General features: G+C 41.6%; 2 protein-coding genes across 4 annotated transcripts in view; both read right to left on the bottom strand.

Annotated features, from left to right (window-relative positions):
- Nucleotides 1–2,987, bottom strand: part of LOC127507385 (von Willebrand factor A domain-containing protein 5A-like) — a 62,830-nt gene extending 59,843 nt beyond the window's left edge. Inside the window, exons 1-10 of one of the 3 annotated variants that reach the window (XR_007928334.1) lie at nt 2,654–2,987; nt 2,089–2,291; nt 1,785–2,007; nt 1,515–1,681; nt 1,326–1,440; nt 1,082–1,254; nt 614–702; nt 389–533; nt 225–304; nt 32–146 (exon numbers count right to left, since the gene is read on the bottom strand). Coding sequence is in view for 2 of the 3 variants with exons in the window: in XM_051884452.1 (XP_051740412.1) it covers nt 32–146; nt 225–304; nt 389–533; nt 614–702; nt 1,082–1,254; nt 1,326–1,440; nt 1,515–1,681; nt 1,785–2,007; nt 2,089–2,291; nt 2,654–2,693 (1,350 nt within the window). In the remaining variant the exon portion in view is untranslated. The remainder of the gene's footprint in view (nt 1–31; nt 147–224; nt 305–388; nt 534–613; nt 703–1,081; nt 1,255–1,325; nt 1,441–1,514; nt 1,682–1,784; nt 2,008–2,088; nt 2,292–2,653) is intronic. The other 2 variants (XM_051884452.1, XM_051884450.1) reach the window with 2 other exon arrangements.
- An 804-nt stretch (nt 2,988–3,791) lies between these two features.
- On the bottom strand, nt 3,792–17,606 carry LOC127507389 (von Willebrand factor A domain-containing protein 5A-like). The gene is made up of 22 exons (XM_051884461.1): nt 17,271–17,606; nt 16,849–17,051; nt 16,543–16,765; nt 16,281–16,447; nt 16,092–16,206; nt 15,875–16,020; nt 15,663–15,751; nt 13,917–14,061; nt 13,715–13,794; nt 13,522–13,636; nt 13,277–13,435; nt 13,088–13,191; nt 12,784–12,995; nt 12,217–12,255; nt 11,700–11,750; nt 10,693–10,734; nt 10,475–10,516; nt 7,550–7,603; nt 5,850–5,903; nt 5,152–5,291; nt 4,943–5,066; nt 3,792–4,856 (listed from the first exon to the last, which is right to left on the bottom strand). The coding sequence occupies exons 1-22, from the start codon at nt 17,308–17,310 to the stop codon at nt 4,777–4,779; spliced, it is 2,424 nt and encodes an 807-aa protein (XP_051740421.1). The 5' UTR covers nt 17,311–17,606; the 3' UTR covers nt 3,792–4,776.
- Nucleotides 17,607–17,888: the final 282 nt, after the last annotated feature.

The following is a 17,888-nucleotide window of genomic DNA, read 5'->3' as shown; positions in this document are numbered from 1 at the left end:
TGTGCCTGTGAAATCCAGTGGAGAGCTTTACTTTGGGCTGCATGCGGTCGGTGCCTGTGATGAACTGAGCGTGACCAGATCCCTCCCTGGCCATTCCTGTGATGAGGGCGGTACTTGCACCCTCACCAATCCCGAATGAGAAACACCTGAACACACAATATACTCTGTTAGTGTAAGTGATGAAGATATGAATGATGGGAAGATCAAACCCAGCAGACCTTTACCTGTGAGAGTGAACATGATGTTTCACCAGGTCCAGCACCTCTTTAGTGTTTCCCACCTCTCCATCAGTGAAGATGAACAGCTGAAGAGAGAAAAAACATCTGATTCATAAGCCTTGTTTATACTTTAACACCAATGTCAATGAGTAGTTGAGGTGTTGTTGTACCTGTCTGGGGTGGTCGGGGTAACAGGGCCGACGGTAGATGTGTTTTAGAGGCTCTAAAATCTCTGTGCCGCCCAAGTCTGCTTGCATTTCCTTCACTCTCTTCAGAGCCTGATCCATTGTGTCCTGATTGTACTCGACACTCTTGCTGCAAAGACAGAAAATCATCTCATCTCTTCTGACACATTTCAAAACTGAATATCTATGAATGAAGATCTAGTTACTAACGGGAAGAAGGACTCAAAACGAGAGCCAAATCCATAGATATTGAAGTAGCATCCCATGGGCAGACTCTTCAACAGTAACAGCAGAGTGTCCTATAGAGAGACATGGACAGAAAGTCAGCGTGAGATCAAAATGATTACTTTCTTAATGCACATTCCTGATTTTATTGTGCACAAAGAAAAACATGGTTAGTCTCTTTAAACTTGCATCAAAACATAATAGCTTGCTCTTCAAATCCTTCTTACTTTTTAATCCCTTCCCTCCAACCTTGTGACTGGAGTCTGATATGAAATGCAAATGGATAAAATACAGACCCAGATTACATTATTTTTCCTCATTAAATGTCCTGTTTCCCTAAGAAATTTCACAAAATAGAAGTAAAATTGATTGTGAACCGAGTTTCATGACGACTTTACATGTGTCTCATCTGAACACATTTAAATAAATGCTGTTTTGATCCTTAAATCTTACTTTTGCGCTTTCTATGCGTGTCTGTGCTCCTTTCCCATGATGCATCATACACTCCATACTGCCTGATCTGTCCATCACAAAAATAAACTCTCCTTGTGTTGCCAGTGACATCACTACCTCTGGGAACTCTGGGTACAAACTTATCATGACCACTGGGTCCCTCATCAGAGAGCCTGAAATAGAGAGAGAGTCAGTGACACCTTGATCACTCAATCCCATAATCCCAGTGAGCTGCAGGTCATACCTGATGGGGCAGTGTTCACTCCTGCCTCCACTATAGCAGAGGGCTGATGGGTATCCTGATAGTACACAAACAGCTCAACGTCCTTATCAAACATGTGACCAGGACTCAGATTCACCTACACACATAAAAACACATGAATAAAACTGCTGTGCTCACACATCCAGATAAACACATGAAGACACACAGTACCGTCGCCTGAGTGTGATCAGAGTGGAGGAACACTAGAGGATCCAGAGTGCAGCTGGACTCTAGTTTGGAGATGGGCTTTGGAGAGCTCACATGGACACTGAGAGTCAGCGTGTAGGGAACAGATCCACATCCTGATGAAATCTCTGAGACTATACCAGCAGCTGAACCTGACACACACACACACACACACACACACACACACACACAGAGAGTGTGTTAGAATCAGCTTCTCTCCACTAATAAAGTGTGTGTCAGCAGCTGCTGTAGTACCTGCTGGTGTGTATCGGGGGTTGAGTACAGCCGGCAGACAGAAGCGCAGCGAGTGGTCGGCCTGCACAGCGAGCTCGGTGACGTAGATGATGGTGACGGCAGCGTTCTGACCTGGCGACAGACACCCGACACTCAGTCTGAACACATCAGGACTCTCTGCGCTCTCTTCCAACAGAAACGCCTGCTGACCCGAACTCACAGCATCATCATAACGATCCCTCGCCTGAAAGACACAATTTTGTTACATGATGCACAGTAAAAATATATGCAAATAAGCTTCCAGCAGATTTATATTTGGACTCACGGTTTCTCTTTCTTGCACCTCTGCCACAATCTCCTTCTCTCCGATCTTGGCACTGAAGTGGCAGACAGCAGCATCAGCAGGCAGAGGGAAGACGAACAAGGCCTCCAGGGGGCGCTCTTCCTCATTCACATACTGCAGAGTGGAGGAGACTGTGGCTACATGATCCTGAACCCGAACCTCCACTGAGATGCTCTTCAGAGGCACTGAGTCACACAAACCAACATCACAACATCACAAATACAATTCAATTACAACACTAATAAATTTCAAATACTGCTCTTTGACAGATATATAGAGGATGTAATTAGACTTCATCATCATCAATAATGAAATAAAGGAGAACGGAGCATGTGATAACTTAACCCATTTGACCGTTGAAAACTACTTTTCTTATCCTCTGAGAGAAAAATACTAAATTCGGTTAAATAGCCTACTGAGATAGTATACTGAGAGAAAACCCTCGCGAAAAAACTTCCCTGAATGAAAAAATCTCAGCTCGCCCGCATATTAAAAACGTTTTAATTTAAGAAACAGGTAACAGTAACAGTAAACAAAGAATTCATACCTGGCTCATTTTTCTCAGTCACAAGACCGCAGTTCACCATTCTGACGCTCCGTTAGACGAAATTACGATTTTACTTCAAATCGAAAGTGAAACTAAAACACCGAAGCTACTGCCTTTAAATCAGCTTCAAATCTTCACAGACCGACTTATTTAATCAGTAAATCGCTGTTTTCGAACGTTTCTAATGCGGCAAAATATTTAGGGAAGGGGTGGGATCTTTTTTTTCCAGTCTGTGGGTGGGATGATTTCCCAAAGTAGCTGAATCAACGCGGCGGAATTAATCAGACGTCCAAGAATAGAGGATCTTGAAATCATGCCTCATGAACATTAACTGGGCTGTGCTCAGAAGCGACGTGCACGATTACACGGAGGCGCAAGTTTGATTCAAGACTATTATAAAGAGCTGTTCAAAAATGTTTTGTTGGATTGTGGTAGACTACCATCCTGATCCCAGCAAAGGAGGATTCAGAGTGGATTTCAGGAACATAATGTAATATGGTACAGTAGTACATGTACTGTATAGACTTATAACAGCTACATCCATTACAAACAGCTTCTATATACCCATGAAATACCATCTGATTGTAGGTTGAGGTCCTGTCATGTGGCACCCTGGACACTTTTTGTCCATGAAATACCTTAAGCAGTTAAAATGTTATTAACAGCCTACCTGAGGGTCGTTATATTATTCTTTATTTCTCACAATACACTTTTAATGCAGTGAGAAAGATTTTATCTTCACACAATTTTTTATTAGGCCTCGGCCACCATATACAAACCTATACATTTAGGAAACGTAATCAAACAACATACTTTTAAAGGCAAAACAGAAGAATATAACAAAATACTTAAAAGCAGTAGGCTCATTTAGGCTAATTATGGCAAATCACTGTTAAAGGGATAGTTCACCTAAAAATTACAATCCTGTCATCATTTTCTCTCCCTCAATTTGTTCCAAACTTGTATGAATTTCTTTGTTCTGCTGAACACAAAGGAAGATATTTGGAAGAATGTTTGTAATCAAGCAGATCTCACCCCCCATTGACTACCATAGTATTTTTTTTCCTACTATGGTAGTCAATGGGGGGCAAGATCTGCTTGATTACAAACATTCTTCCAAATATCTTCTTTTGTGTTCAGCAGAACAAAGACATTCTTTTTATGGAACGACTTGAGAGTGAGTAAATGATGACAGAATTTTCATTTTTGGGCAAACTATCCCTTCAACACAACATGCATAGATAAACAATTGCACTCTAAGCTTAACTCCATTCAGTGCTGAAACAATTACTTTGTTGAAATCCAGAGAACATGTACTAATATTTTCACTTTAGCATTAAACAGGAGTCTCATGAATATTCATGTATGCTCCGCCCAGTGCCACCAAATATTTCAGAACAAGGTACACCTGTTTGTGCCCAATTCTAACCCCCCACCCACACCAGATTATTACCCCCCTAAATCCTGATTCCCTCCTCAAAAACCCGATAGCATTTTTCTATTGGCTTTTGAATTATTTCAGAAAATATGGTCTGTGACTAACAAAAGCTCATGATTCTTAATGTTTTGTTCATTGTGATAATCTTCACAACTTTATGAATCTTAAAGTGTAAATACAATCGGCAGAAGTAAAAAGCTAAAGGTAGGCTATAAACGAACTACACCATGGTCACATGACTTTAACGTCACCATCACTAAGCTTCTGACAACTCGTCCAGTCTTTGTTTAAAAATATTTTCCCTAAAAATTTAAGTTAAAATTATAATTACATATGATAATGTGATTATAAACACAACAATGCTGTGAAAGCGGACTAGTGACTAGATGAGTTTACCAGTTCGGCATTTAACCAAAAACCCATTCAAAGACCCACTGGGGTCCTTCAACCCATTCAAAGTCCTTCAGGGTTTTGGCCTACAAAAATACGTCATATGTCATAAAACTCAAAATGCGTTTCTAGGTCAGAGTGACTCAAAAATAATGCCACAGGTCACATACAGTTACAATTTGGTAAGCTAATAAAATGGCCTAAATGTTAATAAAACACGAAGCAGAGTTCAGTTACAGAAAATGAAACAGCAACAGTTCTTCTGACGGCACAGGAAGTAGAAACACAGACGTCTTCAGATTCCCAGAGTCGCTTTGGTCACCTGACATCGGAGCAGGACATTACCCACACTCACACACTGAGACAGATCGCCCACTGAAACACACACACACTCAAATCATCAGTGTGTGTCAAAGAACTGAAGATATCTGAATGAATGTGTTCTGGAATGGAGATCCCACCTTTCTGAGAGCCGATCCATGACGCTGCCTTCATGGCCACAAACTGCCACTCGACCTGCTGGTCTATTTTACAGCCGTATAACCAGATCAGAGCCAGGAGAGTGGCCCATACTGACCCATCCACCTGTGTACAAACCATCATCCACTGCATTTGTTACTGGACACTGGACACAATCATCGCTGTGTTATTATTTCATCACATCTCTCACCTGTGCTGGTTTCTGATTGGTCAGCTCATCCTCCGTCTTCCCAAACACATCCGCCAGTGTGGCGTCCAGCTCCCAGCAGCCTGACGCCTTCTGGAGAGAAACCAGCTGGAGTAACGGGTCCTTCTGGGGACCAGGAGTGGCTGAACACACACACACACACACACACCAACAGGTCAATGACATAATATCCGCATTATCCTCAGCTTCCTCATGTAGAAACCATGGCAACTAATGTGGACAAATGTGGAAGAGTTGGTTATACAGCATCTAGCACACCGCTGCTGTGTCGTTCAGTCATCATGGATCACGACTATTCACTGGCGTGTACAGAAAAAAAAAAAAAATGTAAACATAAAGCAACTGAGGCAAGCAAGCTTTGGGGCAAATGGAGAAATAAAACAAGGATCAGTATCGGGGTAGCGTTTTCGCGATTCGCGACAAACTTGGACTTGACAGAAACCCCCACTCTTTGTTTGTACTTCAGTAATACTCTTTATCAAGTCTGGTGACCAACTCTGGCAATGAAATTAAAAACAACAATTTCTTCAAATATTGCAAATGACGTAAAGCAAATGAAACATATTTGTTTAGTAATCTCAGATCAAAGTGAGAGAGAGACAAATCCTCTGTGAACCTAGATAAAGTTGTACATCACAGTGTTTGTAAAAGGGCCTTGTGTGTATGTTTGATAAATTTACCCTTCACTGGTGGCCATTGCGGAGCATCACTCGCAGCAATGTCATCATAAAATTCTGAGAATGAGAAAGTTATGCCAGCACAATCAGATATTAGGAAATAAGAACAATTTACAAGTATAGAGTGAATTCAGGTTGATTGGGGCACTTTTTGTCACTGAGATGACTGGGAAAAGTGTCCTAATCAACCTGAATTCACCTATAAATATATATACAAATACATGACTGTCAATTTTGGTTATTCTCCAATTTTTTCCAAAGTTGACATTCAGATCCTGCATAGAATACTGTAAGTCAATGTGCCATTATGCAATTGTGCAAAGAATCAGCAATTTAATAAATGAAAATTCACTGCATGAAATTCACTTATTTGTAGCATCAACGGTTTATATTCTATTTCATGCATTCTGACTTATTTACACTATTAAAGAGTTGGATTCTCTTGCTAAACATGGCCAAAGTTTCAAAAAACGAGTTGGACGTATGATGGAGTATTTCTGTGGCAAATACACTCCATCAGGGTTCGTACAAGTTTCAGAAAGTTTTTTTCGAGTAGGCCCTGTATGACATCATAAAGGGTGGAATTCGTTGTATGGGCACTTCTCTGGGTCTTCTGACGCTGCCTTCATGGCCACAAACTGCCACTCGACCTGCTGGTCTATTTTACAGCCGTATAACCAGATCAGAGCCAGGAGAGTGGCCCATACTGACCCATCCACCTGTGTACAAACCATCATCCATCCATTTGTTACTGGACACAATCATCACTGTGTTATTATTTCATCACATCTCTCACCTGTGCTGGTTTCTGATTGGTCAGCTCATCCTCCGCAGCATTAACCCACCAAATCATTTGACGAATAGTCACATATCAGTAAGGGGCTAATATAGCAACTTAAATAGTGTGATCAAACGTACAGATAATACAAAAACTAATTCATTGCCTCATCTGTGAACGTGATTTGTGAATTCCATACTTCTCTGCATGGTGAAAACCACATTTCCCATTGTTCCACTCTCCTTCACAGCGTCATCAAGCTTCGCCTTTATTGTTTTAAAAATGCGACCTCTGGTGGCGAAAACTTACATATGGTGCCTTTAACATTTCTATAGTTGCATCCCAAATGTTGCATTATACACTATGCACTTACTGTATACACTAAGTACTTATGCACTATGTACTCATCTGTGTAGTGTGTGAATTTTATAAGGTTATTTTGTCATTTTACATCAGAGTCTGATAGCCCCTCCCCCTCTGCTACATAATTAAAGCTGTGACAGTTGAGTGCATGAAGTGTGCAACATTCCACACTTTGTTTTTTCTGTTAATTAAGTGCACTGGGTATTTAAAGTGTACTTTTTCTTTTTGGAATTTTCAGTGTGAACACTACTTATACTACAAAACGGCATAGAATAGTGCACTTCTGTCGGTTACATCATTACACCAGTAGGTGGCGGCAAGTGACTAAATGTGTCTGAAATCACCCCGCATCCCATTACATAAATGTGGTTCAGTGGTTTTGTAATATGGCATAAAAACAACAATTTCTTCAAATATTGCAAATGACATAAAGCAAATGAAACATATTTGTTTAGTAATCTCAGATCAAAGTGAGAGAGAGACAAATCCTCTGTGAACCTAGATAAAGTTGTACATCACAATGTTTGTAAAAGGGCCTTGTGTGTATGTTTGATAAATTTACCCTTCACTGGTGGCCATTGCGGAGCATCACTCGCAGCAATGTCATCATAAAATTCTGAGAATGAGAAAGTTATGCCAGCACAATCAGATATTAGGAAATAAGAACAATTTACAAGTATAGAGTGAATTCAGGTTGATTGGGGCACTTTTTGTCACTGAGATGACTGGGAAAAAATGTCCTAATCAACCTGAATTCACCTATAAATATATATACAAATACATGACTGTCAATTTTGGTTATTCTCCTATTTTTTCCAAAGTTGACATTCAGATCCTGCATAGAATACTGTAAGTCAATGTGCCATTATGCAAGTTTCAGAAAGTTTTTTCGAGTAGGCCCTGTATGACATCATAAAGGGTGGAATTCGTTGTATGGGCACTTCTCCAGGAAGAGCGCGCACACATCGACCAGAGCGAGAGAGCAAGAGACGCCCATCAATGCTTCGTTCGGGTGACAGAAGTCATCGGCAGCGCTGCACAGGACTTGCTCGAGAAAGATTTGTCTTTCTCGAGCAATCTAACATGTAAAGGTGTAGTTCTCTACTTGTGCTCATATTAAAGGTGGGGTACATCGATTTTGAAAAACATTGTTTGGAAGTTAGTCGGGCTGACACCAACAACAAATGTGTAACCAATCAGCATTATGGGGTGTATGACAGTCGAGGAGAGAGAAAGAGTAAAAGAGAGATTTGAAGAAAGAAAAAAACTGCAGAAAGAGAGATAAGACACAATACAAAACAGCTCAAAAGAAGATCACTGGAATGAAGATGTATGACTGGGCAAGCGCTTTTGGACCGCGTTTATATTAGAAAAGCTTTCCAGCGCTGGACAGAGCTAAGCGGAAGGCCTGAAAACAGACGCGGAGGATGCTTTGATCCCGCTTCACATGTGAGTAATGCTGGGTTTGTGTGTCATGAGTGTCTGGAGCTGCTGTGCTGTTTGTATTTACTCTTGTGTTTGTATTTTTTTGCTTCCTTGTTGTTCGTTCACCATCTGCACTTTATTTTTCGTGAAGCATTTTTTTGTGCATCAGCTGTGATAAACAGACATCCACTCTCGCACTGCGTGTGTAACAGTGACAGCAATACAGCTAGTGCAACCACTGCACAATGACAACCGCTAGAGAATGCCGTGTTTAGTGTCATTGATAGTGCATTTGCCTCGCCTGCCAGCAGCGATCGGGCCGGGGTTTGAGACCGACTGGGTGGTTAGGATTGGAAAGTGAGTTTTGGAGGCGGAGCAATGAAGAGAGGTTTGTTTGGGTTGATTTCAAATATCAACAATGTCCAACAGCGTTTTTGAAAATCTACTTATCCCACCTTTAACATTTCTACGAATCTTTCTGCTGGTTACATCATTACAGCAGTAGGTGGCGGCAAGTGACTAACTGTGTTTGAAATCACCCCCTCATTCCATTATGCAGTTCTCCGTAAATGTGGTTCCCTTTCGATACTTCACTCGTACTGCGTATGGAGAAAGGTCTCCTTTTTCCCCGTTACTGAAGCCTTTTTCAATAACGCAGTGTAACTGCATCGTCATTGGTTCACTCATAGAAAGTTGTTGAACCAATGACGGCACGGCATAGCTGCGCGGCCTATGGCGACAAAGTGCGCGAAGAAGCCCGCCAAAAGGGGCGGGGCTTACGGCTATATAAGCAGGCATTTCGCCATAGGATTTCAGTTCTATCTCCTTTAGCGACAACAACGCATCTCTTCGCTGATCTCCGAGCTGAAGCCTTCGAAGAAGCTCTCGCCTGAACAAGCTCTCGCCGCCGTCGAAGAGGCTCCCGCAGCGGACTGAGCTGAGCTCGCCGGACGAAGACAGCGCCGGCGCCCTCGCAGACTGCCACCTCGAGCGCCGCTCTCGAGCCGCCCGCTTCCCGCTTCCGGTCGCCTCTCAGCGCATCTCCTGCCGCCATCCGGCGCATCTAAATAGAGCAGTTTATTAGACTCCAAAGTCGTTCTGAAACCTAAGCATGGCTACGTTCCTAAGGTGCTCTCGACTCCATTCAGAGCACAGGTCATTTCCCTCTCAGCGCTTCCTCCCTCGTCGGACGAGCGAGAGCTGGAATTACTCTGCCCTGTCAGGGCATTGAGGACCTATGTCGAGCGATCACAGCCTTTCCAGCAATCCAATCGCTCTTTATCTGCTTTGGCAGCCGCACCAAAGGGTCTTCGGTCTCAAAGCAACGTCTTTTGCGTTGGATAGTCGACGCTATTGCTCTTTCCTACTCCTCTATGGGCCTGAACTGCCCTATAGGAGTTAGGGCTCCGCCTCATGCCACTTCGGGAGTTAGCTCCCCTTTTGCAAGTGTAACACTTGGGTTCGACGGCTCCGGCCCTCTCACTTGTCTGCTGGTTCCCTTGCGGTGTCCATGTTACTTCAGTCGTTCCCTGCCGTGGCACGGCGCGGTTATATTCGTTCCCCATACGCAGTACGAGTGAAGTATCGAAAGGGAACGTACTCGGTTACTAACGTAACCTCGGTTCCCTGAGATACGGAACGAGTACTGCGTTACATGCCGTGCCACGAGGCTGCGGCTTCAGTGTCGTCGCTTCAGTCGTATGACCTGAAATCCTATGGCGAAATGCCTGCTTATATAGCCGTAAGCCCCGCCCATTTTGGCGGGCTTCTTCACGCGCTTTGTCGCCATAGGCCGCACAGCTATGCCGCGCCGTCATTGGTTCAACAACTTTCTATGAGTGAACCAATGAGGATGCAGTTACACTGCGTTATTGAAAAAGGCTTCAGTAACGGAGAAAAAGGAGACCTTTCCCCATACGCAGTACTCGTTCCGTATCTCAGGGAACCGATTTTACATTAGTAACCGAGTACGTTTTGTAATATGGTATGAAAACAACAATAATTTCTTCAAACATTTCATCCTTCATCATTTCAGAAAACTATTAGACTGAGGTGTATTTACCTTGCTGTGAAATAGGGATAGCTGTCGAACCAAGTAGTCGAACTACAGGCAGAAAAACCAAAGGTCACTCAGATTCACAGAAATCACCCCCACATCCCATTACACAGTTCTCTGTAAATGTGGTTTGGTGGTTTCGTAATATGGCATGAAAACAATAACTTCTTCAAATATTTCACACTCCACTATTTCACAAAACTATTAGACTGAGGTGCATTTACCTGGCACTGAAAAAGTGGTCTTTTTTGAAGTAAGTCGTGGGACTAGAGGCAAAGAACAGAGAACAGATTTAGATATGGAGAAATAGCTAAGAACAAACACATACAAAAGAACTAACAAACAAGAAAAGCTTTGGAATAGGGATGGATTTATTTGGACCGATACCAGCATTACTGAATTGGTCATGTTAGCAGGATTCAAGTGCTGCATTACAAGACATGTTGCTGACAGCCTCTGCTTTGAATTAACTGTATGTTTCGTTTGAAGAACATTGAAGAAGAACAATGTCATATGAACAGGGACACTGATTTAAGTAACAGTTAGTTGTATGCTGTATGAGTTTGATTCACTAAAAAGAATCAGTTCATAAGAGTCATTGATTCAGGAATCAGACTACACTGGTCACACTGTTTTGTTGTCTTTGGCTACTGTGTGGCGTCTCACTGTTTTTCAGTGTCTTGCACCCTGAGTGTTGTGGCTTTAAGATGTTGAAGCTGAAAGTAGTTCAGCTTTGGAAAATGCTTGAGACCCTTAATTTCTGTTCCATTCTGCTGCGGTTCATCTAGTTGTCTTTAAACACAAGCGCATTTCCTGTGTGAACGACCCCTTACTCATTCTGAGCTCTCAGTAATTGTGTGGTTTAGTGAGGACTGTAGCTGAAAATTTAGAGCAGCTACAGACAGAAAACCAAAGGTCAGAACAGACTGAGATCTGGAGAAACAGTCACGAACAGACACATCCAAAGGAACTAACAAACAAGAAAAGCTTTGAAATAGGGATGGATTGATATGGATATTTTTGTTTGAATTTTTTTTTTTTGCATAAACTTAAAAGGCTGACCAGTCTGCTATTGAATTTTGTCACAGAATGCATATTCCATCACACCCCCATATAAAAAGATACACAAGTTGTTTGATTCACTTTGTTAGAACCGATGAGGCTTGTCAACCAATGATTAAATGTACCAGTTTTGTAATATGTCATAAAACATATACTGAGGTGCATTTACCTCGTGATGAATTAAGGCTTCCAAAGGCCGGTGACTGAACAGATTGTGTTGCTACAGAGAGAGAAAACCAAAAGTCAGAACAGATTCAGATCTGGAGAAAGTCAAGAGCAGACACATCCAAAAGAACTAACAAACAAGAAAAGCTTTGGATTGATATGGACATCTTTGGCTCAAACTGATTTTAGTATAAACTTTTAGTATAGTATAGACCCTTTATCTTGCTTTTGATTTTTTTTTGTTCATCAATAACCACAATTCAAATATAGTGACATTAGAGCTGCTTTTATCATTTTGTCATTTTCAGTTGTTGCTACTAAATTGCTATAAAAAATTATGTGGGGTATTTTGAGCTGAAACTTTACAGACACATTCTGGGCACAACAGATACTTATTTTAAATCTTGTGTCCTAGCACAGTTAGTTTTCACAGTTAATTATTATTTTTTTTTTCAAAACAATAATTTCAAACATTTCACACTTCACTATTTCACAAAACTATTAGACTGAGGTGCATTTACCTGGCAGTGACCCAAGGATCGGTGCTGCACATCGTCTGGCTACAGACAGAAAAAACATATTCAGATCTGGACAAACAGCCAAGAACAGATGCACCCAAAAGAACTAACAAACAAGAAAAGCTTTGGAATAGGGACGGACTGATATGGACATATTTGGCTCAAACTGATTTTTAGTATAAAGCTAAAGGCAGATACCCTTTAATTGCTTTTGAACTGCTTTGTTCGTCAATGAACACATGTAATCCAATCAGTGACATTAGAGCTGCTTTTATCATTTAGTCATTTTCAGTTGTTGTTACTAAATTGGATGTTAGTAGAATGTTGTGATGATCGTCTTAGAAAACAACACAAACACATTCTCACAGAACCAACACAGATTGAAAAGAACCACTGACCACATCCTCCCTAAAACAGAATTTCTGATCTTAATCAGTGCATCTGATCTTGATGAGGTCAAATCAACACGTCAAATGTATTAAACTGTGAAGTGACAAGAAAACCATTCGAAATCCTTGTGGTCAAACACAACAAAACACAGACCTGAACACACACAATCCTTGCACTAACCGTGTGTCGGCACTCTTCTCTGCAGCAGGGGTCCTTTCACAGTCTGTCTGCTGTCTTTATTAATGGCAATGAAGGCTGTATGAACACTGCTCACTCCTGCCTGAACACTGAGCTCCACTATCCTGCTCCTGATGCTCTTTGCACCACCATCCCTTTCTTTCTGCTCCAGAGAACGGATCAGGGTACGAGCTGCCAGCCGGTGGACGGCCAACCTGCAACAACATTTGAGGAAATTTGTTGGATTAGAAGAGCAGCTGATGTCACTCTAATTCAGTGTGTTTCTATGTGTGTTTGTGTGTGTTACCCTGTTTCCTCAGTTGGTTTGAGGCAGAAGTGGAGCTGGTTTGTTACTGGTTGATCTTTAAGACTGTATTTGACTGTCACTGTTCCCTCAGAGCCTCCTGAACTCTATAAAAGAGGGGAATTTTTATCATCTAAACAAATGAGAGACACTCTTATTCTCATTAAAGAAACACATGCTACATCATCTCACCTCTCCTTTAAGTTGGGCATAAATGAGTGACCTTTGACCCTGGAAGATCACATTTACGGGTGCAGACAGTGTGTCAACAGTAATGCCATCTGGAAGGGTCCAATCCACAGAGATATTAACCACAGCGGGCTGCAGCGCAAACCTGAGGGACTGCATCACCTGATATAGTTTGAAGAGAAAGAGAAACCATTGAGACATTTGACTAGGAAACATTTGTGCCTGTGAAATCCAGTGGAGAGCTTTACTTTGGGCTGCATGCGGTCGGTGTCTGTGATGAACTGAGCGTGACCAGATCCCTCCCTGGCCATTCCTGTGATGAGGGCGGTACTTGCACCCTCACCAATCCCGAATGAGAAACACCTGAACACACAATAAACTCTGTTAGTGTAAGTGATGAAGATATGAATGATGGGAAGATCAAACCCAGCAGACCTTTACCTGTGAGAGTGAACATGATGTTTCACCAGGTCCAGCACCTCTTTAGTGTTTCCCACCTCACCATCAGTGAAGATGAACAGCTGAAATAAAGAAAAATATCTGAGTTTAAAATCTTCAGCTAAGATCTGTCCCATGAACCTCTACTCACATCAGTGAACAAATGCAGTGTGTCGTTCAGGTGCATGTTGAGGTGTTGTTGTACCTGTCTGGGGTGGTCGGGGTAACAGGGCTGACTGTAGATGTGTTTTAGAGGCTGTAAAATTTCTGTGCCTCCCATGTCTGCTTGCATTTCCTTCACTCTCTTCAGAGCCTGATCCATTGTGTCCTGATTGTACTCGACACTCTTACTGCAAAGACAAAGAAAAACATCTCCTAAACTCCTCTGACACATTTCAAAACTGAATATTAGGGCAGGGCAGTGTAGCAACTTTGTGAGATACAGTATATCATTATTTTTAAGACAATACCATTTATATTGCTATACAGTCATTTCATGTTGCAAGCGCATCTGAAAGTGCAACATCATTTTCCTAAACATGCTTAATTTTAAGTGCTTCAAACAAACTCATAATCATACACTGCAGTTTAACACGACTCGTCCAGTCACGTGTTCTGACAGATATGTGTGCTGTTTGAGAAGACTTCACAGACTTCAAACAGGCAGAGCGCAATTAGGACAGTAATTGTAAATAAAATATATTTTTTGATAAAATGTTCGTTTTGATAAAATATGTCACACACACTCATCACATGGATTTTGATTTCAGTTTGCAGTCTTCCCTTGTTTAGTTTGTTGTCATAGATGTTAATTTGAATCGGCATTCTGTTCAGCTGTGTGATTAATTACCTTGTTTGACTCTTGTGTTTCTGTTCTTAGGGTACATTTACATAACAACGATGTACTGAAACAGAAACGTTTTTTCTTTGTACCGATGATAACATTATCAAAACTATCCCCGTTCACACGGATCCGCAAATATTCGCAGAAAACAACTTACTTCCGCATTGAAAAATAAGCTGGATAGACTAAACACGCATGTGCATGCCAAAACTGTTTTCACAGATTCTCGTTTTTGCAGTTTACACGAAGATGACAACAATATCGTTTTCAAAAACTTGCACTTTGAAAACCGTTTTTTAAAAGTTTGCTTTTTCAGGCCACCAAAACTCCGTTGTCATTTTCAGTTGTCACCAAAACGTTTTCCGTTTTTAGTTGAAAATGCAGTTGTGTAAACAGACCCTTAGTGGTCCGGTCTCGTCTATGTTATGGTTGCGTTTCGTTTGCCTGCCCAATTTGGATTATTTTCAGTGTATATTATTAAAGACTTTTGAACCTGATTCCTTCACAGGCAAGACTACATAGATACATTCCCTATATTTGTTTTCACAGTCTTCAATTCGAGACAATTATGAGACAAAGCGCTTAACAAGCTTCATTTACCCATTGTGTTTCTTATGAAAAATAATAACTCAACATTCAGCCCACTTTGTAGAAAATACCGAGCTATATATTGTATATCGCCATTCAGCCTATAAATACAGATATGTATTTAAAGGATTAGTTCACTTTCAGATAAAAAGAAGACTCCCCCCGTCCCATACTGGGAATTTGTGGTCTGCATTTCACCCATCCACACTCATAGCAGTGAGTAGTGAACACACACACACACACACGCGCACACACACACACACACACACACGGAGCAGTCGTTTTTGCTGCAGCGCCGGGGATAGGTGTCTTGCTCAAGGGCACCTCAGTTGTGGGTAATGAGAGTGGAAAAGAGTATTGTTCATTCACCCCCATACCAACATTTCCTGTCAGTACTGAGACTCAAACCTGCAACCTTCGGGTTAGAAGTCCAACTCTCTAACCATTAGGCCACAACTATTTTTAGTCTACATCACCCAGCCCGAATGAATATCTATGAATGAAGATCCAGTTACTAACGGGTAAAAGGACTCAAAACGAGAGCCAAATCCATAGATATTGAAGTAGCATCCCATGGGCAGACTCTTCAACAGTAACAGCAGAGTGTCCTATAGAGAGACATGGACAGATACTGAAACTCAACATGATCAATTTCCAATACATAAATTCAAAACCCATTATAAATCCATATTCTGACCTAAACAAATTCTGTTTTGAATCTTAAATGTTACCTTTGCACTTTCTATCCGTGTGTTGCTCATACTGCCTGATCTGTCAATCACAAAAACAAACTCTCCTTGTGTTGCCAGTGACATCACTTCCTCTGGGAACTCTGGGTACAAACTTATCATGACCACTGGGTCCCTCATCAGAGAGCCTGAAATAGAGAGAGAGTCAGTGACAGCTTGATCACTCAATCCCATAATCCCTGTGAGCTGCAGGTCATACCTGATGGGGCAGTGTTCACTCCTGCCTCCACTATAGCAGAGGGCTGATGGGTATCCTGATAGTACACAAACAGCTCAACGTCCTTATCAAACATGTGACCAGGACTCAGATTCACCTACACACATAAAAACACATGAATAAAACTGCTGTGCTCACACACCCAGATAAACACATGAAGACACACAGTACCGTCGCCTGAGTGTGATCAGAGTGGAGGAACACTAGAGGATCCAGAGTGCAGCTGGACTCTAGTTTGGAGATGGGCTTTGGAGAGCTCACATGGACACTGAGAGTCAGCGTGTAGGGAACAGATCCACATCCTGATGAAATCTCTGAGACTATACCAGCAGCTGAACCTGACACACACACACACACACACACACACACACAGAGTGTGTTAGAATCAGCTTCTCTCCACTAATAAAGTGTGTGTCAGCAGCTGCTGTAGTACCTGCTGGTGTGTATCGGGGGTTGAGTACAGCCGGCAGACAGAAGCGCAGTGAGTGGTCGGCCTGCACAGCGAGCTCGGTGACGTAGATGATGGTGACGGCAGCGTTCTGACCCGGCGACAGACACCCGACACTCAGTCTGAACACATCAGGACTCTCTGCGCTCTCTTCCAACAGAAACGCCTGCTGACCCGAACTCACAGCATCATCATAACGATCCCTCGCCTGTGAGACACAATTTTGTTACATGGTGATGTGTATTATGTATATGCTAATCAGCATCCTGCAGGTTTTGTATTTGGACTCACGCTCTGTTTGTCTTGGACCTCTGCCACAATCTCCTTCTCTCCGATCTTGGCACTGAAGTGGCAGACAGCAGCATCAGCAGGCAGAGGGAAGACGAACAAGGCCTCCAGGGGGCGCTCTTCCTCATTCACATACTGCAGAGTGGAGGAGACTGTGGCTACATGATCCTGAACCCGAACCTCCACTGAGATGCTCTTCAGAGGCACTGAGTCACACAAACCAACACAACAACAACACAAATACAGCAGAAGACTCACATTATCGTAAAAACTACAACGTCTAACGTATACAATTCAAATTTCTGAGTTTAAGAAAAAAGGGGAACGGAAGACTTATTGTCCGGACTTCCTTCTGTTAAAACACTATGTTCTCCTTCATATTACAAAAGTTTTAAGTTATTAACAGTAAACAGGTTAATTCATACCTGGCTCATTGTTCTTAGACAAAAGACCGTACTTCACCATCTTCACCCTCCGTTAGACGAAATGACAAGATGATCGTCTTCAAAAGTTACCTACAGCTTTTATATTTGTTTTAAATCTTAACAGAAGACTCATTTAATGAGTAAATGTTTCTGAGAGTCTCTAACTCGACCAAATGTTTGGGGAAGAGAGGAGCTGATTTCTGTTAGTCGTTGAAACGCCGCTGCAGCATCAGTCAGAAGACCGTTAAACTCTGTGGTATTTAAACTGAGGCGGAGATTTGGCTCATGAATATTAATTAAAGTGCAGAAGCGCCGTCACGCTCAAATTGAGCCATGTATAAACATTCATGTATACTAATTTATGTATACTATATATAAAAACATTAAAATCAAAAATATAAATTTAAGAAAATTAAAATTAATAAATTATGTATCATAATTAACATTAATATTAACATTTATTAACATTATAAAGAAAGTAACAGCAAGAAACGGTAAAAATGCACACTTTCTAAATGATGTGAAAACACTTCACAGAAATCTGTTCACTGAATTATTTCTTCTCTGTTTGTGTCTAAACAAAACATAAAATAATAATAATAATATTATTATTAACAT

This window comes from Ctenopharyngodon idella, chromosome 24 (genome assembly GCF_019924925.1).
Source record: "Ctenopharyngodon idella isolate HZGC_01 chromosome 24, HZGC01, whole genome shotgun sequence".
NCBI classification, from domain to species: Eukaryota; Metazoa; Chordata; class Actinopteri; order Cypriniformes; family Xenocyprididae; genus Ctenopharyngodon; species Ctenopharyngodon idella.
The sequence above is the reverse complement of the archived record's forward strand: the minus strand, read 5'-3'. Positions and strand labels throughout refer to the sequence as shown.